Genomic DNA, 20,966 nt, shown 5'->3' with positions numbered 1-20,966 from the left:
GCGCTGTGTCTGTGCTTTCAAATAGCTCTTACATCTTGTTTTTCCTTATAACACCACTAACATGATGAGAGCTTGATCTTTTTCTGATGACTTTGTCTCGACAGAGTTTTGTTGAACATGGGTCACATTCCTCCTTTTTTGCATCTGAACTTCATCATTGCTGATCATCAAAACTTGTGAAAGTAGTTAAAAATGTCAAGTAAAAATGTCACATTATAAGAAAGTGACTCCCAGCAGTGATGGTCTGATAGGGAGTCCTGTGAACTTACTGGTTCAAAGGCAACTTAGTTGGATCGTCAATAATGAATGCGTTAAAATTACAGCAAATTAAATGACGGACAGCATAAAAAAGTACTAAATTCTGCTTAGTGGTAAACCTGAGACTTGGGTCTGAAGCTGGAAGATGATGTTTTCTGCCACTAGTAGAGCTTGTAATTGACACATTCTTAGCCAGATATGCTCAAGAAGACTTTTTTTTTGTTCCATAATGCCAACTCATTTTATCTTTTGCATATTCACTTATGCTATTAACGATGGTTACCTTTGTTCTTAAACTTATGGGTTTGTTCCCTACCGATTGAGGAGAACATTTTGTTAGGCATTTAGACTCACCATAGTTTGTGTGGAGTGAGAGCTCGTTTCCAGAAGCTTTTGGAACAGATGGATATTGAATGATGCCCTGGACAGTAATCCTTTTTTTTTTTTTTTGCCTTGGCAGCAATGAAGGTCCAAGAAACAGGGACCCACTCAAAGTATGCATTGCCACCTCCCACCAGATGTTTGAACCCCAGTGAAACTGGATCATCTCAGTTCTGCTCTGCAGCTGCAGTGTGGGGCGGGAATCCAAATTGTGTGTCTGGGTTCATATAATTGTTTGAAGTGGTACTCAGAAGAGGACTGAAGTGTCACCTCAGAGGATTTTAAAAGCACTTTGCATGCTAGGATGTTAGGTTTTCGTGCAGAGTGGCAAACTGGGATTAGGTTTCTCATGAGGTGGCTTGAAATCACAAGTGGAAAGCGACTGAGCCAAGAGTCAATCCCAGGTTTGACCCGTGTTCCCAGAGGCAGCGCTCAGTGGCACTGCAGGAACCGACACTGAAGAGTGGTTGCCTTATTAGTTCAAAGCACAGCCTAGCACATCCAGAGAGCTGCTGGAAATGTTTATGGTGCCGTTTCTACATCAAGGGAAAGCCTGCTCGGGGGTGTGTTTGTCTCCTGCAGTGACTGATGCTGTCAGGAGCTGAATTCTTTCCTCCGCTTTCTGCAAAGTGGGACTCAGAGCTGTAGGCTGGAGCTTGGCATGTCAGTGAACAGTAACGTCCAGCACAACAAAGGGTCTCTGTCCTTCCTCAGAATATAAGTTACCATTCTGAACTTATGATAGGGACCTGGAAACTGAAACCCCTGTTAGTGTTTTTAATGGCCATGTGATTGCTGCTGTTGTTTTGAATGAAGTCGTAGAGCCTAGCGTTATACTTCCTTGGGGCTATCTTTTAACTAAAATGCTCTTTGCAGATGTAGTTACATGACTTTCTATTTTAAGAACGTTAAGCACTGAGCTGAAACACCTTGAGAAACGGGCCTCAGTTTTGTACTTTTCCATGAAGCTCCACATGACAATCCACAGAGTAAGCAGAACGGTAACAAACTCTTAGTGAACTTGCTAGTATTTTGGGGCTCAAATGAATTAGATGCATGGGTTAAAAGAAAAGGTGACCCAGAACAGTACCTGTATCCTGAGCCCTGAAAGAGTTGCATTCAATTCTTTTCTCTGCTGTTGGCTTTGTATCTTCTCTCTCTACCTTAATTCCTTGGCTGTAATAAATAAATAAATATAACACAGGACAGTAATGCTTTCTTACCACATGGACATCTTAGGAGGCTCAGGCTTATAAAGACTGCAAGCCACAGAGTCCAGCAATGGATTGGACAACAAAAAGTCAAGTCTCTTCCTAACTGTGTTGCTGGTTTGTAATGTGAATTTGGTGATGTCTGTCAACCCTTTTTTTTTTCCTGTCACTACAATTTTAGCAAAACCAGAGATTGGAAGATTGCTTATACCCCACTTCGTCTAATGATCTGAGACGCATTTATAACAAGCGTGCTAATGATTTGAATGTGTTCTTTTGAAGACAGTATGCAGGCATGTGTATGCAAGAAGCTACTAACTTGTTTGCTAAGGACTTTTTCTTCTTGTTTTCTCTTCCCTACAGATTCCAGTAAGATTATGGCAGAGTATAGCCACACACAAAACCAGATGGAATTACAAAATACTAGTTTGGGAAAGGGTTCTGTGGCGAATTCCCTTGAAAATGGTCTCCAGGATATTATGGAAAACCTCAACACGAAGAAATATTCATCAAGTCTCAAATTTAAAACAAACGGGGACTATGCTGGTTCTTATTTAACCCTTTCACAACCTGTGGCAGTTAAACCCAATCCTTCCACCAGTGTTAAAAACACACACTCTGTTACCAAAATTCAGGGAGGCAAGCTGTTCCCTTGCGAAAGCCCGTATCTTCCAGATAAAAGCTTCTCTGTAAAGCATTTGAGCTCTGTATCGGGCACATCTCCATCCCTCAGTGGGTACAGTTTAGGAAGGACAGACTTTGATATTCATGCCAACAGAGAAAATGAAAAATCTCTTGGGCACATGGATAAGTTTTACTACTCCAAGTATAGCCAGAAAAACAAATCATATGACAATGTCTACTTCCCAGGAATGCTGGACACGAAGAAGATCTCGGGCTCTCTTCTCACAATGTGGAATGGCAGCTCAGGGAGCGAGCTGATGCTTTCCCCTGTTAGCAATTCAGGGGCAGCCAGCATGCCTTCAAGCCCAAAGCAAGGCAGGAGGATGAATATTGAAGACAGCCTAGCGCTTCATGCAAAGCCAGTTAAACACAAGGATGTGATGATGGAGACTCTGGGTTCACGACCTAGGAAATACTCTGGTGGATCTCTAAGTCATATGGGAATGTACAGCCGTTCCCTACCCAGGCTTCATAAATCAACAGAAAGCCAGCTGGTGCCGTTAAGTTTGCCCCCAAGAAACTCTCTGGGTAACACTAAAAGGAAAAAACTTGGAGAAAAGGATCTACCTCAGAATGCTTTAGATGCTGACAATTACCTGAATTTTTCTTCGTGCAGCTCAGGGGTTTCACCACATGCAAGTTCTGTTTCTGGGAATAATCCCTATGTTAGTTCGACTCTTAGTGTTCCTGCAAGCCCTCGAATCGCTAAAAAAATGCTTTTAGCATCTTCTTCCTCATTTATTCCAGATGATTTTGATAGACTTGGACTCTCAGGAACAAGTCCCAGTAGTTCGTTCTCCCCTGTGGATTTTGACAGATCGTTCTCTGTCAGAAGAAACCTCTCCACCAGTTCCATGGAATTTGATGACACTGATTTGGAAAGTTACAGACAGACGCCCAACTCGCTGCAAACTTCTGTGAGAGAGCGGAAGAACAGCATCAGCTCCATTTCGGGGAGAGAAGACCTCATGGACTACCACAGGAGGCAGAGGGAGGAGCGGCTTCGGGAGCAGGAGATGGAACGCCTGGTAATTTTTTCTTTTCCTTTGAGCTTCTCATGGCAGCTGGTGTTTGCAAAATGTCTTTTCCAGATCTAGCCATCGGGAGGGTATAGCAAAACATAAGCTGTTGTCTTTTGAAATTCAGATTTCACTGACGTCAGATGCAGTGTTTATTACTGCAGTCCATGAAGCTAATGATTAAGTGGCATGCTGCTGTAACAGCTCAGATGGACAGTGCTGTTCAACCATCCTAAAAAATACGTTGTAACCCACACGAATTGTGTTCCTTCATCCTGTGGGCTTTGCTAAAACGTCTGCGTGCAGAAACCCCACAATTTGCACTGCAGGGTTCCAACACTTCTGTTTCAGTTGATGACAGTGTTTGATGGTGAGTGGGTAAAATGAATTTGTCTCCGCTGCAAGCTGCTCGGAGTCCTGTCTGCTGTGCTGTGGAGTCAGATAGGCGTTGGGGTCGGTTTGATGGACATCATCGGAGTTCTCTCCGCTTGGTTGTGGTTTTACCTCCTGAGAATTTGCATTAAAATACAGGCATTTTTGTTTCTCCCTTGGAGAAGTAGCAGAAGGGGACAGAGCTTCTGTCTTTGTGCAGTAGCTGCAAAACTAGTCAACATAAAACCGCATAAAGCCTCAGCCCTGAATTACTCTTGATAGTAAGGCACAACTTCAACGTGTTATTGAAACAACTGTTAGGTAAAAGAAAAAAAAATCTTCAGAATAGTCAGAGGGAGTTCTTGAAAGGTTTTGCAGTGACCGCCTTGGCCCTACTAACATGCATTCATGCTGTACTGATTTTATTGTCCACTTAGGCACTGACCTATGTCATTACAGGGCCAACGTGTATTATCGGGTCTTCGCCCTTAACTTTGGATGTGTGCTTTCACTCCATCTTTGATAGGTTTGGGCACTTGCGAAGACAGGCTGTGCCCCCAGGACGGAGGGTGAGGAGGCCTGCTGCAGGGGGCAGGGGTTACAGACCCCCCAAAGGGTTACGCTTTTGCACGCCCAAGGAGAAATCATCAGCAGAAGTGCTCATGGGTTATGTCCTCCTCTCTCCCTGCTGCTTTCCTGCTCCGTGTTGAAATCTCCTCGCTGTTGCCAGTCGTGATGTTTTGTGTGTGCCAAGTGGCATTGTCGTGTTATCAGAGGGCTTTCCAGACAGCAGCAATGTAAAACTTGAGCGGTGATCAGTCGTGAAAGACAACACAGGGAGTGTATTTATATTTCAAAGAGAACAGCATTTTTTGCGGTGAGGCACTGGAGATATGGGGTTGTTTCTCTATTCAGTAATGCTAAAAATTGTTCTCGTTTTAAATCTGGATGTAATGGCAACATATTTCTCAGTACTGTTCAGTGTTTCTCAGTACTGTTTTTTCCCCCTTTTTGAGTACCTGGTTGAAGGGTTGCATAGCAGGAGAGTGCCTCCTTCCAGTGCTTTGAGGGTCTGAGTAACCCCACAAATAGGTTTTCAGATCTCTAAGAGGAGGAATATATTTGGTTGAAAAGAAAAAAGAAAGCCAAGTCTCTTAATGTTCCTCCGCAAACTGCCCATCAGCCTGTTGTACATTAGGCCCTGTCCTGTTTTGGTTTATTTTTGTCTTTTTAAGTGGTTGAAGGCATGAGTGTATCCAAACAGGGTCCTCATGTATCCAGCCTGAGTTTCCAAAACACAGCTTTGTCTGATTTTATGGCAGGTGGCATGGATGAAGGTTGGAGATCCAGGTCTGCTCAGGCCTGTTTTGGCGAGCAGGGTGTGTATGGGATAAATGAAAACCCACAACCACCAAATAAGTGCCTTTGGATAGCAAAAACTGCATGCCTTGCATTCTCAGAGATGGGTAAAAGTCCAGACTGAGTGTCTGGTGGGTGAACGGCGGGGGAAGCCCAGTCCTTTTAAGCATAAATATTAGACTAATGCTCTGTGTCTTTGAAGCAAGGCAGGCAGAAGGAAAATGTAGGACTGCTTGGAGGCTCCTCGGAAGGATGAGGCCACTCCGCAAGCCAGATGCCGAGCGGAGAGCAGCGCAGCTGGCACCAGCGCTGCCCCTGCGGCCACCCTGCTGGCACAGGGCTGGCTTGGGCCTCGTGTTTGCCAGCTGCTGTTCACCTCTGAATTTTTTGGCAAAGCCCATGTGCATGTTAGAGTTTGCCCTGGTGTCTGCCCTCTGTCTCTTCCCTTTATTTTTACTCCTTTTGTTGTTGCTTTTTTTCCCCATATAAATTATTCTGCGAGTTTTACTTGTGCTTAGTTTGCTTTTTAAGTGACAGAGGCCCCTCAGGAGGTTTGCATTTTGAGTTGCTGCTACTGTCTGCATACAAAACGAAGTGATCTGCTGTCATCACCCAGACAGATATACATAGAATTGTAAAAAATTGTGCAAATAGTGAAAATGCTCCTTGCGGTTTTTTGGAGTGATTAAAACATCTGAGTTGCAATGTGTCCCTATGCACCAAAGAGAGAAGACATGTACATCGTCGCATAGCATTTGCTGTTGCCCCCTCAAGTTTCCTTTCCATGTGTCTTCTGCCGAAACCAGCTGAACACTGGGGCCGCCTTTGCTCCTGCTGGCTCTGTGTCCAGGCTGGCCTGGTGCCACATCTCTCCGGGCGGATGTTGATCCAAGTTTTACACAAGTAGATGCAACAGCGAGCTATTGCTGAGGATGGCCCGCGAGCCTCGTAAACAAGGAAGAGAGTTAACACTGGGATCTAAGAATAGGCAGTGAGATTCAGTCAGCTATTGAATTCGTGTTTTTTATTTCTTGTTCAAAGAGGAAATCTTTATTCTTTTTTTTTCCCCTGTCTGAGATAAAAGGCAAATTGTTGTAGCTGCTGGAACTGAAAGGCGGTTGTTCTCCCCAGCCCGTGAGGAGGTCGGCGGTGGACTGGCACGGCCAGCAGAGCCAGAGAGATATTAATGCCATCTGTTTTGTTTGACGCCCTCCCGTATGAATAGCACCAGCCTTGGTTTTCTGCTGCTGGCTTTCAGGCAGTACGCTGCCTTTCCCCTAGATGGAGGTAGCTACCCAGAAACGACCCGCTCAGCGTGTGCAGGATACCTTTCGTAGCCCAGCTGCCGGTGTGGATCCAAAGCATATGCTCGTAAATGGAGTTTTATGGGATGCAGGAATCGTGCTGGGAGGGATTTCGGCTTATGTGACCAATGACCTAACAAGCAATAATAGAATTAGGAGAGCTTATCCCCCAGTCTGCACATTCGGAAGAGCACTGAATTTCATTAAGTTTATTCAATAAGTAGGAAGTAATACAGAATTACCCCGAGTCAGGAAAGCACTTTGCATTCATTCATTGCAATTTAGTAAGATGTGCTCGTGTGAGGGGAAAATTGAATGGAAATATTTGGGAACGTTCAAGGTGGTACTGCTTTAAAACTATGGTTAGTAGAGCTCATATAAATCTCCATATAGCTTGGAAAAATCTCATATACATATTTAATAAATTTATTTTGGCACTGTCTTTTTATAGATCCTTTAAATGTAAAGCACCTAAGCTGTATTTAAAAGTGTAAGTGACTTGACTTGCCTCTTAGAGGAACCCCAGCCAAGCAGATAAAGGCTGGGTTGAGATAATTTTTCCTACAGCTAGTGTTGGACAGTCTCTGCAGTGTTATAGAATAGCCACTTAACAGCAGTTTAGTTTAATAAATGAACAAGTGCTGTATAATAGGATAAAACAAACAAACAAATCCCCTGCAGGATATAATTAACACTGATAACTCGGTAAATTTTTACTTTAATTATTCCAGAACTTTTCTGTGGAATCTTTAATAATCCAGAGTGTGGATTTAGTGTACTTAATTTGTGCAGCTCTGTGTTTTATTAAAAGGAGCTATATATAGGAAGAAGGGAAGAAATGAATTTCAGTAGACCTGCTTTTAATTACAGAAGTTGAGCAGTGCTCTACAGCTCCTGTCCTCAGCGTAACTGGGGAACTGGGTTCTGCAAAAGCTCCTCCGTAAAGTTCCTGCCCAGAGGCTGGCTCTGGTCTGTGCCCCTGAGCTGTTTGACTTTTGTCCCTCCATTTCTCTTGTACCTGTAACGGGGAGGCAAGGATCAGGCGTGTTGCTCCTCGGGGCCGCGGCTTTCCTTCTGCAGTTCTCCTCCTTGTGGGTCCCTGCTGGGGAAGGCTCCCTGGGCATCTGCCGGGAGAAACGAATGTGAAACACAGGTGCTTTCTCCGAATTCGGTGCTGCTGCTGATAGCCTCGTAGCCAGAAGACTAAATATAGTAGAACAAGGACTTAATGGTAGAATAAATGAGGCTGAAGTGAGGAAGTGGCACAGGTTAGAGAGGGAAGGGACACAACAGCGGGAGAGCTGCTCTCAGCCCCGGGTAGCAGTCTGGCTTGGAAACAAGCTTCTGTCTCCAAATCTGAGGCAGGTGTGCAATCAACACTTCCTCAAAAACCCAGGCAGGAAAGAGAAGCCTTCCTCCTGCCCCTTGCCCACAGGGTGCTGAACATGGTGGTAAGTATGAAAGTCTGTGGACTTTAATGCTCTGCTCCTGCTGCCTTATTTCCCCCGTCCTTTTTGACTTGCTGCTGCTCAGACGTTTTGTGTTGGAGCCAGGTGTTTGCCTGCCCCTGAGGCTTTTAAAGAGCAGTGGGAGCTGGGAAGGGCAGCAGCCTCCTCTTCAGACAAAGGGAGCCGCTGAGTAGCCACAAACCTCGTTAGCTCCAGTCACAAAGGACAGGCTGTACATGTATTTTTAATGAGATCTTGGGTTATACAGTTGCTAATGGCACTTAGCTGGAAAGCTTGCTGCTTGCCACAGCTGACTAACCCCATCCTGCCTTGATACCTAGATATGACCGACCTCCACACATTTGTAAAATCCATACAACGTGTGACATGCAGTGGATGAACAAATCCTGGAGCCGCTGGCGTAGTTGTCTTTGAAAGAGTGGGAGTTACTTATCTCCACTATTTCAGAATATTTTTCTTCACAGGGTGCCAGGGATGTGTCTTAATGTCGTTGTTAAGCAGTAGCAGAGGAGGGTTGTTATCCCTTTGTCCCATCCTCCTTCAGCACCTAAATTTCCAGCCATTCAGATGTGGTACGTAGCTTTGTCGAAGCCCATAGTGGCGAAACTGCTAAGGTAGCAAGAGCACAAGACCTGTCTGTCCCTTTTCACAGCAGGTAAAAGATCCAGCGAAAGTACACAAAGATGTTTTAGTCTGTTAGAAAGGGCGTTTTACGGGGAAACATACCAAAAGGGGACTCAAAAGGCTTAATTCAACAGCCCTTCCTCCCAGCAGAACCAATTTTAAACCAAGCTGTTTCACTTGGAATGCCTTTTCTTTCTCTACCGTGTTTGGCGTCGAAATTAAAATCACAAAAATTACCACCCAAACTTTTCGTGTTCTCCCGCTCTCACATTTCTCTTGCGTTACAGGGGTGGTTTCCTAGCTAGCCGCTTGACTCGGAAATGTGTGCTGGAACAGTTAAATGCAGGTGTGCTGGAGCTGGAGCGAGCTGGCCGAGACGAACCGATGAGAATAGGGTGTATAAAATAGCCACCCAGCTTCCTGTCCGTAAGCCTCTCGGTACATGTCAAAATAGAAGTGAGAGGTAGCGGCATTTCGGTCATGCGCCTGGAAGTTCAGCAGGACTTTTTTGAAGCCTGGCAGAGGTTTTCCTGAGATTTTAGAGTTTTGCTGACCACGTGGGACTTGGGGAAGGAAGGATCCCTCCGCGGGGCTGCTCCCAAAAGGAGAGGTTTGCAGGGAGAGCTCCTTACCTGGTTCCCCGGGCTGGGATGAGCAGCAGCTGTGCCTGAAAACCTAAACCTGCCGTTTGCCGTCATTGTTGGAGGGATGGGGGGCTGGCCTGGGGTAACACGATGTATCCTGTTGTGGCAGGGAGGGACGGCACTTCATATCCTAATGCTGTGCTTCCCGTCCATAACCGTCAGGATCGTAGCGAGGGGCCAGGCCTGGTGCTGTCACACCATCGCTGGCCAGCGCTTGCACAGCGCTTTAGGAATTGGGTCTCGTGGCCAAAAGGCTTACCACGAGGGAGGGCCACGGCTTCGGCGGGCTGAGGGAGCAGGCTGAGGGTCTGGCAGGAGACGCAGAGAGGGAGCAGGGCTCGGCGGGGTTATAATTATGTCGGTCGTTTGGGGTTGAGGGCCGGTTGCGGAATCTGCTGGGCCCGCTCGGTGGAAAGTCTGAGCTTGCAGGGCTCCGCGCCTTGGGCAGCTCGGCTCTGCCGTTGCCACCGCCGGGGGCTGCAGGGGAAGGGGCACGAGACCCACCCGAAGGCAGAAGCTCTGGGTTGGGTGGGGATTGGAGACGTGTGGGCCCGGGCTCTTCCCGAAGGACGGAGACGTAGCTCGGCGGCTAACTGCAAGTGATTCCGGGGAGCGCGTGGTGCGTACAGCCACCTAACCTTCTTGTGCCTCTCCGAGAAGCCGTGTGCCTGTGAAGTGGTGTTACGTTCTCGTGAAATTCCAGTGGCTTGCCGCAGGGAGAGCAAAAGCAACGCAGTGCCCTCGCTGCTCTGCTCGTCTTGTATCACTTGCTGTGCGCGGGGAGCGTTAGGACCACCAGAAGTGGCTGCTTTGCGAAGCCTGCTCGTAGGGCGCAGACACTGTGTACATCTGCAGTGCTTCTTGGGGAGGGAGGCTGAGGATTTCGGTGTTGTGGCTTTCTTTCTGAATATGGGTAAAAGAAGGGTTTCCTAGAAATAAGAAATGGGGTCAGTAGTGCAGGGATTAATGCCAAGCATGAAACTTTCACGGTGGTGTTTTTTCCCCGGCAGAATTTGCAATAGACTTATGGTAAGCAATTTTTTTGTTTACGCTACTTTACTTCTTTAGCAAAAGGGACGTGAAATAGCATAAAAGCAGCACCTCTTAAAAATGAAAAGGTCAAACACTTTCATCTGAAATAGAAGTTATGTGAGTCTATGCATACAGTAAAATAAAGCAAATGCAGCTTTCTGATACTTTTTATAAAGTATCCTAGAGATCTAGAAGTCTTCCAGGAATTTATGTTTATAGCAGCTTGAAGCGTGTCAGGTCAAACTGGCACAGCTATGCAGAGTGTCAAGTTTGAAATGTTAATGTGAATCTGTTTGGAGTTTAGGGGAACTGGTAATTAAAGATTCCCCCCATTTCTGTGCATTGGACATCAGTTGTATTTTGGATGTGATGCCTCGTGATTTTGTTCATGCTCCTAAAATGGTGTGTTTCAAAAGGTGGACTAATTCTCTCACAAAAAGGAGAATCAATGTTAACAGAAAATCCAAAAAAGTCGGAATTAATGAATGTGTGGAAAATCTGCAATATTTTGCAGCATGACAGGCATATAGCATAAGTGCAAAACAGAGTAGTAGGTGAAGCTTTCTGGACTCATATACACAGAAATTGGGTATGATTACAGCAACCAGAATGTACAATATTAATATTATTTTTCTACATCGGAAAGAGAAGCAGGTGTCTTAATTTAAGTAGATATTCATTTCTGTGAAATGCACTTTTTTTTTTTTAAGTTTTTTTCCATGTTGTTTCTTTGTCCTAAACTGCAATTTATATGTGTAGATCTGTTTACTATCTCTGAATGTTAAAGGTGTAAGTGGAATTGGATGACTTTAATCCATCACTCTAAAAATAAGCAGCATATATTTTTTTTTAACTTCATCTTTACTTTAGCTCACATGTGAAGCTTAGTGCTGTTATCTTTCCTTAAACTAGGAACGACAGCGGCTGGAGACGATCCTCAATTTGTGTGCAGAATACTCCAAATCTGACAGTGACCCCGCTGCAACTACGACAGTAGCCGATGTTCAAAAAATTAACAAAGAACTTGAAAAGCTTCAGCTATCAGACGAGGACTCAGTGTTCGAAGACTCGCAGATGAATCTGGAAACGAGGTTTAGAAACCACTTGAAATCATCTGCAAGTGATTCAGATTTCTCGGAACCAAGTAACCACAGTCGCAGCAGCACTGCTTTCCTTTCCTCCCGAGGGCTGAGAGCTGACGAGCACTTCAACGAAAACATGAAGCCTCCTCCTTTAGCTGCTCCTGGCTTCCTGAAGGATTCCACTGAATCTTCGTACCTAAGTATCACACCAAAGGTAACACTGGGTAGGAAGAAATAGTACAGCCTCAGGTAGATGGCTTGAAATCCTCCTCCTCTGGAAGCTGGTTTTCACAGCAGGCATCACAGTTGGGATGGTTTAGGTAGAAGAATTCATCTCAGAGCTCATGTAGCTTAGCACCCAGTGACTGATTGTTTCATTTCCTGTGAAAGCTGACGGTACTGGAAGTATTTTTCTGAGGGATGTAGGATTCGGGGGGACTTTAGCAGTTTCTAAAGAAGAATGACTTGTCTGAACAATTTAAGGCTACTTAAATAAGCAAGGTTTCAGGAGTCCTGCTTAGAGCTGTGCTGAGACAGAGGAAATAAGGTAAGTGCTACCATTCTCTCCTAGACTGAGGCTCCTGTTTCCTCTAAGAGGAAGGTATTTTCTCATTGGGAAACCAGAACAGCTGCAGAGGAGGTGAAGAGGATTTGCCTGAGCTGAGTTTGCTGTCCTGTTGACTCTCCCTGGGCTGGACCCGAGCCGCTTGTCAAATCAGCTGCTGCCTCTCATGTGGCGTGCAGTGGCAGCTTGCCTCCTGGCACACGAAGGAACGAACGCAGCTCCTAGGCTTGCTATGATGCAGCTTCTTCCCCCTCTCCTTCATCTTGCTGTTTCGTTCATGAATGGGAGTTGTCCTTTAAAAAATGAGCTAATGGCATTCCTAGCAATCTCCTTCAGCCAGGAGAGCAGCAGCAGCGTGCAGGGTGGGGAAACAGCCTCTCGTCCCTTTTGGGTCAGTGCCCGGGCTCTTGTGCCAGATGAGCAGTGCAGCCATTTCTGGGGAAAGACAGTGTGCTGATATGCTTGATAAGTATTTCCAATAATTAGAGTGAAGAGCTTAGTAAGACCAACAGGAGCCATAAAAGCAGGTTTCTGTTTAACATAGTCATGCTATGTTAAGTATGACAAATATTTTTTGTCTCTCCCCTTTTACGTGTCTAACATGAATTATATTTCACTTGTTTAACTTCTATACATTGCTATAGTCAATAGAAGTGTGATAGGAAAACATTTCATCTTATACAGGGGTATCTCTTTGGAAATCTGTCGTCCAAATTTGAAATTATGTTGAATAGAAACATAGCATTAAGGTTTTACTTGGTCTTACCAGGTCTTTCCATGTTCGAAAGGTAGTGAATCATTTCATTTACAAGTTCCTGTGGTCTTGCATTTCTTTCCCATTTGTTTCTTTCTTCCTACAAGTCAGAGGCTATTTTAAATCCTTATTAGGAGGTTGAAATTGAAGATGTTATGTCAGCATTATCCGAGCAGGATACCGGACAAAAAGAGGCTTTCCTGCTAGGATTACTGCCTCTGATCAAGGAATGCCATTCGTTCATTGTAAAGGGTGCCCTGCTAAGTCCTGAGCAAAGCAGTAAATGAGCAACTGTGTTAATGGTACACAGCTCATTGTTTTAAAATGTTGAGATCAGATTTGTCCACGATAATTTGGCTGTGCCTGCTCTCAGAATAGCCATTCAGTAGCTGGCCTGAGCCTCTTTAGAGCAAAGCTGTGTGGTCCAGTGGTTAATGCAAAGCCCTGTGCGCAGCCCGCTTCTAATTCAGGCTGGAGACAATGAGCGAGCAGCCTTACAAAAGTAATTTGATCGCGAGCCCCTGGGGTCAGGTGAACATGAAGAATACTTTGGAAACTCAATACTCTTTGATCTAGCCTCTGCTGCTCTAATGAGATCACTGGTATTTTTCTTAATAATGTTTTTTAATTCTTGGCACAGTTATCTGGTAAGTTAATGGCAATGAGAAGAGCCATGTTAAAGGGTACTGACTCCTGATGGCTACGCAGGGGCACAGGACTGAGTTTTATCCTTGTTTCACAGAAACTGCCCTTCTTGATGGCTGGCAACAGAAATGTTCTATTTTACATCCTGGTTTTTATTATATGAACAGCTGCCATCTCCATAAAAAGTATCATCATCTATCTCTTTTAAGAGGTAAATCAGATTTTTACAAGCTAAATAGCACAGCATGTGAAGAGTTCTCAAAGGTTAGATATTAATAATTCATATAGTATGAATAGTATTTTCTGCTCAGTATAGTATTTACTTCCAGAGCTTGGATGTAAAGTGTCATGTTTGTTTCTCTTCTACGCCTTCTAAATATAGAGGTAGCAATATAGTAGATAGGAAATACCTAACAGGTTCAAAACTAGCAACACAGTACTTGTCTAAAATGACTACAATATGAAAGAGGGAAGGAAACACAGTGTTCATCTTTCTGATAAACCTCTTGTAATGTGCAACTGCAGATACCGGAATGCACAAGTGATGAGCAAAGAGGGCAGGAGCTCACTCGAATGGAGGAGGAGCGCATAGTAATACTAAACAACTTGGAAGAACTTGAACAAAAGATCAAAGATTTAAATGACCAGATGGATGAATCCTCGAGAGAGGTATGAGATACGTTTCGGTTTTAAATACGTTGCTTCTTAGGTATGCCTACATGCCGTAGATAGGATGGTGAGTACACCAGGAACTCATACACCTATATAGCCTTTGTATTCAGTGCTTCTTCACCAGAGTAAGGCACAATGACGACGTGGTAGTCTCCTACTGTGAAGGTTATTTTTCTCTAGCAGAGGGATGATTGTCATGCTCAGATTAGCCTTTCCCAGCTGTAACCATTATACTCCTAAGTGGAATTAGAACAATCTTGCTTGCTGAATGGTCACTCAATTGATCTAAATACCTTGTGTCACTTGGGTGTTTTATAGTGGTATCTCATGTGACCCTTTAAAGAGAAAGGAAGTGAGATAACTTCCTATTAAGCCTCCTTGTCTTTATGGTGGCAAGGTTATGTGGCAGTCTCTTGACTTCTGGAATCTCACAGTTACAGACTAAGCTGGTCAGGCATTTGGATTGTGCTTATTCCAATTATCAGCAACAGGAAAGAAACAGCTGTTCGAAAAGGGTTTCCTACAGAGCCTGGGCACAGATACTTGGTATAGTATCATAACAGGAGGAAGCACAGAGGAGAAGAGTTAGAAAACAAAAAAAAACCCTGCAAAACAGAATCTTCAAGCTAAAGTTGGTTTGGACTTTATTTTGCAATATTTTATGTTGCAGTTTTACTTTTTCTCAGTTTTGTGATCTCTTTTTAATGTTGTGGGAGTAAAATTGTTTTTTTTTTTCCTTTTAAAAATATTTCTCTGTTGTAAATGATCAACAACTCACTTCCCTTCCCCCAGAAAATAATGTATATCAAGATTTCTTCTTAGTTTGGACAGCTTCTCAAAAATGTTTTGTATTCCTAGTTGGATATGGAATGTGCCCTTTTGGATGGGGAACAGAAATCTGAAACAACAGAGCTGCTGAAAGAGAAGGAAATATTGGATCATCTAAACAGAAAGATAGCTGAGCTGGAGAGAAATGTTATTGGTGAAAAGACAAAGGTAATCAATTTATCTTAGCTGGCTGTGTGCTCTGTTCCTCTTAATCTTCAGAACGCATTTATGTTATTAACATTGATGGAGGTTGTTTTATAAAGTAGTGTCTCTAAGTAAATGTTTTTGATAATTACGGAAGAAAGAAATACTCTTGTTTCCCAAGATAATACTTAACAAGCAAAGTAAAGTACGCTTAAGTGAAAAGACCTGACCTACTCTGAATGTATTTTTGATTGATAAAGAATCCATATCGGGCTTGGACTTGGGTTATCTGTTATTTGAAAGAACAGTATTAACTGACCTGTTCTTCAGCTTTTCATTATAGGTTATATATTTTGATTTTATTTTATTATTTAATTAATCCTTTCTCATCAAAGGAGCGGTAAGAAAAAAGGCCACCATTTCAGAAGATGGCTTTAGCTAATATTATACAGATTGATGCATAAGACATCTGTAAAATACAGTGTTTAAAAGAAACTGTATTGGTTTATATGGTTTGTCGACTAACAGTTTTAGTACTGTAGAATATTCTCTCTGGGATTAAGTGAAAGGAATTATGTAGTTCTTCTATACTTAATTGCTCTCAAATATGCAGCTATATTTGCAAAATAGCACCGCAGTACGAGTTAAGCACAGAAAGGGAAGAGGCCTGTGAGATGAACCTGTCCCTCTCAAACCAGAGAGGGCTCGTCTCCTCCAGCACGCTCTCTGCTGGCGATCCAGGCCAGCAGTTCGTTTCTTCACAGGGGATGTGCCACAGCCAGTAATATCTCAAGGTCAGGATTTATTTTTTTTTTGCAGGACTATAAGCCAGTAATGTTTCATTTTTAAATTTCATCCTCTACCTCATAATTTAAGCCTGTCACTTACGGAAGTACTCGAGCTAGTCTCTCCCCCTTTTTTTAAGCTTTCCAGAAATATCTGAAAGACTCTGCTTTATTTGCTCTTGTTTAGACAAGCTGCACGTTTTTAGCTCTCTCAGTCTTCCTGTTTAATTCAAGCCTTACAGCTTGCATTGTTCTATCCTGAGTTTGTTGTCTTCAATTTATGTCTACCCTGTCATGAACCTGAACGCTGTTTTGCAGCTGCACTCATGAAACCTCTGCGTGAGGAGGAGAAGGGTGCTCCCACCTCTTTGCTCTGCAAATTGACAGTACACATCCAATTTAAGCTTAAACTTTCACGGACTTTCCTGCTTGCTCTTCTCCTTGTTTGCATGTAGTCTGCAGTTCTTCAGCTTTCAGTGATGCCTGTGGTCACGCTTTAAACTGTCTGTATGTTTCATACTTGCTTTTTAGTGTGAAGAGGAATCTAAAGTTGGTAGCAGCAGGTAGGGTGTTGCAAGCAGATACAGCAGCATCCTTTTGCAGAGTGAGTTTTGTTCGGTCTGGTTGGTAACAAATAACATATCCAGAAATTCAGGAGATCTTTTGTAGTTGTTCTCTAATAGACTCAAAGTTCAACAAAAGTCATGGAAATTATTCTGAATGATTGTTTACATTTCCATGCAATCATGTGATGGAGCAGATAACATCTTTGCACTACTGTGTCACAATCTGAAGATTAAATTGCTGTCTAGTTTAAATTTTCAGTTAAACTAAAGCATGGGAAGCAACCTAGAAAAAGCACTTGGGTTATTTAAAAGAAAAAAATATATGTATTTTGAGTGAATTTACCACGTATGATGCATACCACTGGTCAGATCAGTTAATATGTTTTAGTAGCCTTTTCTCCTGTGTTCTTCAAAAAAACCAGATGGGAGTGTTTGCATTAGACTTAGAGCCATGGCTCAGTTAATGCTCTAAGTATCTTTGTAGGAATAAACTAGTCCTATGAGAGCACAGGCTTTGTTCTGGAAGACATCTGAAAGTGTTACATAAAAATGAAAACTTAAAAACAACTAAAAAAACTTAAGCAAAATACCTTAAAGTGACAGCTGAAATGTTCTGGAGAAACTAGTGTCAGCCAGCAAAGCAGGTGGCACTCATCATATCAATAAACACAAGTTCTGGCTGACTTTAGACAACAATGTTTTTTTAAAGCTTGATTTGTGTGTCTGTATGTTTAAGGTTGCAGCCCCTGCAGATCTGATCCAAGATAGGAAAAATCTTGGCTTTTTAGTAGTGAAGAACTAAACTCCTTCAGGAAAGTAGTGCTCAGGCAGAAGTGCTAGGCGGAACTTTTTGCTGAAATAATTTGAAACTTATGAGCTCCTTAACAGAGTTAAGGCTCAGTTTCAGGCTGGTAGTTGCCATTCTTCTGGTATTACTTCTGCATTGTTTTTTGGAAGATCAAGTGCTCCAGTGTGTCCGGTGGTCACAGTTTCTTCTAGTTGCCTGAATATTTCACCCCGCATAATACTGGTGGTCTCAGTGTGGATGGTGTATCCTGGAAAGAAGTTGCTGTGTCCATCCGCTTGGATGGACTTTTTTGTTAGGGTAAGGGAATGGTATCTGAATATGTTGTATGGTTCGTTCTTGAGGTGAAATAAATAGTTGATTTCATTCATGAAGCGGTGCTGTGGCATTAGCGCTGTGCATGATGGCACTTGTCTCTGGAGTGACTTGAGTATCTCCTGGAATTTGCCACGGATCTCAGCACCTGTTTGACAGGAAACCTCTGCCTGCTTGTATTTCATCCTTACTGAAGCACCTGTTTGAAAAACTTGTGAAATTCTTAAAAAGAGAGATCATAAAGTACAAAGTAGATGCTGGGCCGTGTTAGGTACTTGAAGTAGACTGCGGGTGGAATCTTTTGTGTTAACTTTCTACCCAAGTCTGTGCCTATTTTTATGCTTTGTGCACAATTCATTTAGATGAGAACACAAAATTTTGCCAACCTTTGCACTTAAGGTCGTAGTTCAAAAAGAAGTGTGATAACAGGGGCAGTGCTTTCAAGGCAAGAGCATCAGTTGGAAAATGTACTTGAAGTCAGAAGACAAAGAGACTTCGGATTTTAGTCCCTGGCTGTGCCAGTAAGCTCTTTGCTGCAGTACAATGTCTTTGTGTCCCAACATCTTTGCAAATGTGTTTGTATATTATATGCTACGTTGCATTTTCATCTTACTCAAGGCCTGTGTTCGGCCCTGCCTGAACGCATGGCAGGACTAATGGTGATGAAGAATGGATGAGTCGGTGAGGAAGATGATGTAGTGCACTCCCTGTGGTGAGTTCAGAGCATTGCCCTTGCTTTTGTGAGTATGCCACCATACGTGTAAGGAACAAAGCAATTAGCATCTATTTACTTAGGTTTTGGAAAAGAAGAGCTATGAGCAGTTGCCATTTTGCAAAGAAGACAACAGAACCTTTCATTACCACTACAGGATTTAGTGTAATTCTGGCTATGGTGTGTTTGTGCCAGATGCAAGTGCTGATGTGACTCGCTTGTCCTGGCTGGGATAGCTGCTTCCAGTGCTGGGGAACGGGATCGCTGTTAGGCATGGCCTGTGCTCTCTGCTGTCTGTGCTCTCAGCTGTGCTGGAAATTGTGTTAGTGTATGGAGGGAGATGTGGCTTTGCCTCATTCTTTCTTTTTTTTCCTTCTTTTTGTTTTTCTTTTTAAACTACTATGTACTACGTAATTGGTTTTATCCACAGAAGATCGCCAATGATGTGTCTGAATAGAAGCATTTACACTATTAATTGCAGGCTCCAGTTACACAGGAACAATCCTGATAAGTCAGTAGTAATGCAATTTCACGAATGTACCTAGAAGCTCTCCAGGAAGGAGATCTGCTACAGATATTGACAAAATTTCTTTGAGTTCTGCCTGCTTTGGAGAGAGATTGCTGAACAATCTTCAAAAGCAAATAAACAGACGAGCCTGTCGGCCTTCCATCCCGACCCAGCATCTTGTGATGTCATGCCGCTGTACTGTAGGTGTTCCATAACAGTGCTGTGGTTCCTGAATAAACAGCTGTGGGGCTGAGGTGCTGTTCCCAGTCACAACTTCCTCATGTTGATTCTTTGCTCATGAGACTTTGTTCAGAATTGACATTTGTCTATAAGGAAGTCGGAGAAAATTGTATTTACCCAACTTGACGTTACTTAGGTTTGCAAACTACCTTTTTTTTTTTTCCCCATACAACTCCTCTTTAGTCTGAATAGTTTTAAAATGTGCAGTCTAGCTTGTGTGGGGAAGGTTACTTAATGATTTGTTGTGCCCGATGTCTCAAAGCTGGAAAGTAACAACATAGCAGTCAGAAGGAATGGATTAATGAATAAAGAGAGATAGCTGAAAATGATTAATGAATACAGTAGAAGTGCTGTGGGAGGTAATCATAGTTAAACGGCAGTTTTGGCAGAGAGTTGCAAACAATTATCTAGGTTTAGACTGTGTTTTAGGAGAGGGAGGTTATTCCTCTTCTTCCAGAGGACCTTTGCCTTATGTCATGGTGGAGATGCGTACTCTGGAACGCTTCTATCACACTGGGTTTTCCTTTCCCTTTTCAAGGGCAAAAATCAGGAGCAGTCAGCATTGGATAACTCATCTTTGTTTGGAATACATTAAATTTTGTCTGCATGCTTTTGTGGAAATATTTTTCAGTCATTAGCAGAATGTCCCAGAGATGCCAGAAGTGTTAGAAGCTCAGCCTCTTTGCTGAACTAGTACTGTGAAGACATGCATGAATGAAACCAGAGGAAAAAGCAGCTGTCTGGTAATTCATATGAGGGGATATACCAGCAATGAAAGTTAAAGATTCTGGTGATCTGTCATGAATCCTTTCTCTTCTGGATTTGAAATTCTTGCTGTTTTTTTTTAATCCTGATCAATCTGACAAATTTATGAACCATGACATAGCATCTTAAATCCTTCCTGTTCAGATTCCAGTTCAGCTGGATGTAAGCAAGCTTCTTAAATGGATGAGTTACCTTGCCTATAACGTTATTGATTATTAATCATGTTATGCCTATAACATTGTGTTTATTAACGTCCTTAAATTGAGATCTATAAGATTAAGTATTCTGAAGAATATTCAGGCATCCTCTGGCTATTCACATGAAAATATCCTGTAGAGAAGACACTAATGAGGAAGATGATGATTACAAAGAGTCTAGGAGAGAAATCTGATTTGTCAAGCTCCTTTTAAAAACAGTCATGAGGAAATTCTCTTGTTATTACTTATGTGTATATACAGGATTTTAATTTTCTCAATTCAATTTATTTTTTTCTTCTGGTTTGGATGATTATTTCCTCCTCATCTATGGTTATAAAGGAGCAGTGCTCTAAAATCAGAGGTTTTATTTTACGTCCTCATCTCTTCAACAAGACAGCACATTGCAACAGTCAGAGGATGAGCTTAGAAATTCAGAAAAAGCCTTGAATTGTCTTAGGGATCAAGTTCATATGTGCTGCTGTTGTGACTGTTTACTTCAAGCACAGTCATGTCTTACTCTGATCTAAAATTCTTTTAAACGCTAGGTTTATACTTTCTGTGGAACAAAACCTTTGAGATCTCTCATACAGACTCCATCACTGTTACGATGTATGTAATAAATTAGTTACTCCTTGTACAGTAAAAAGAACTATTGCAAAATACCTTCTTCCATCATATTATGCTTCTTTTTATATGCCTGGCATACATTCTTTTTATTCTTTAAAAGGCTTCTTTCATGATGCCCATGGGGATTTATTGACAAAAAGCCAACTCATGACAAGTTTTATACATCTTTTCTGAAAGAGACCAAAGAATGCAGGAAAGAATAGTCTAAAAATAGAGGAGCATGTGCAGGTTGTGTACAGGAGGATCTGTTTCATTTCAACAGATTTTTTTTTTTTTTTAATCAGAGATGTATGTGGTCTGATTTTTATCAGCCATAGCATTGGAAATGATTTCAATTTACAGTACATAAAGAGTTGGTAGACCTCAAATTTAACACTTTCCCCAAACACACTGTTTGCC

General features: G+C 42.7%; 1 protein-coding gene and 1 long non-coding RNA gene across 9 annotated transcripts in view; one reads left to right on the top strand and one right to left on the bottom strand.

The window, feature by feature from the left end:
* Positions 1 to 20,966, top strand: part of PHLDB2 (pleckstrin homology like domain family B member 2) — an 80,288-nt gene that overhangs the window by 25,273 nt on the left and 34,049 nt on the right. For all 8 annotated transcript variants that reach the window (XM_048057375.2, XM_067002109.1, XM_048057374.2 and 5 more), the window contains 4 exons: positions 2,214 to 3,562; positions 11,270 to 11,653; positions 13,929 to 14,072; positions 14,934 to 15,071. In XM_048057375.2, the coding sequence (XP_047913332.1) occupies positions 2,214 to 3,562; positions 11,270 to 11,653; positions 13,929 to 14,072; positions 14,934 to 15,071 (2,015 nt within the window). The remainder of the gene's footprint in view (positions 1 to 2,213; positions 3,563 to 11,269; positions 11,654 to 13,928; positions 14,073 to 14,933; positions 15,072 to 20,966) is intronic.
* LOC136791444 (uncharacterized) lies at positions 5,479 to 9,533 on the bottom strand. Its single transcript, XR_010833538.1, has 3 exons — positions 9,314 to 9,533; positions 7,607 to 7,712; positions 5,479 to 6,721 (listed from the first exon to the last, which is right to left on the bottom strand). It is a non-coding gene; the product is annotated as an uncharacterized lncRNA (long non-coding RNA).

This window comes from Anser cygnoides, chromosome 1 (genome assembly GCF_040182565.1).
Source record: "Anser cygnoides isolate HZ-2024a breed goose chromosome 1, Taihu_goose_T2T_genome, whole genome shotgun sequence".
In the NCBI taxonomy this organism is placed as follows: domain Eukaryota; kingdom Metazoa; phylum Chordata; class Aves; order Anseriformes; family Anatidae; genus Anser; species Anser cygnoides.
The sequence above is the reverse complement of the archived record's forward strand: the minus strand, read 5'-3'. Positions and strand labels throughout refer to the sequence as shown.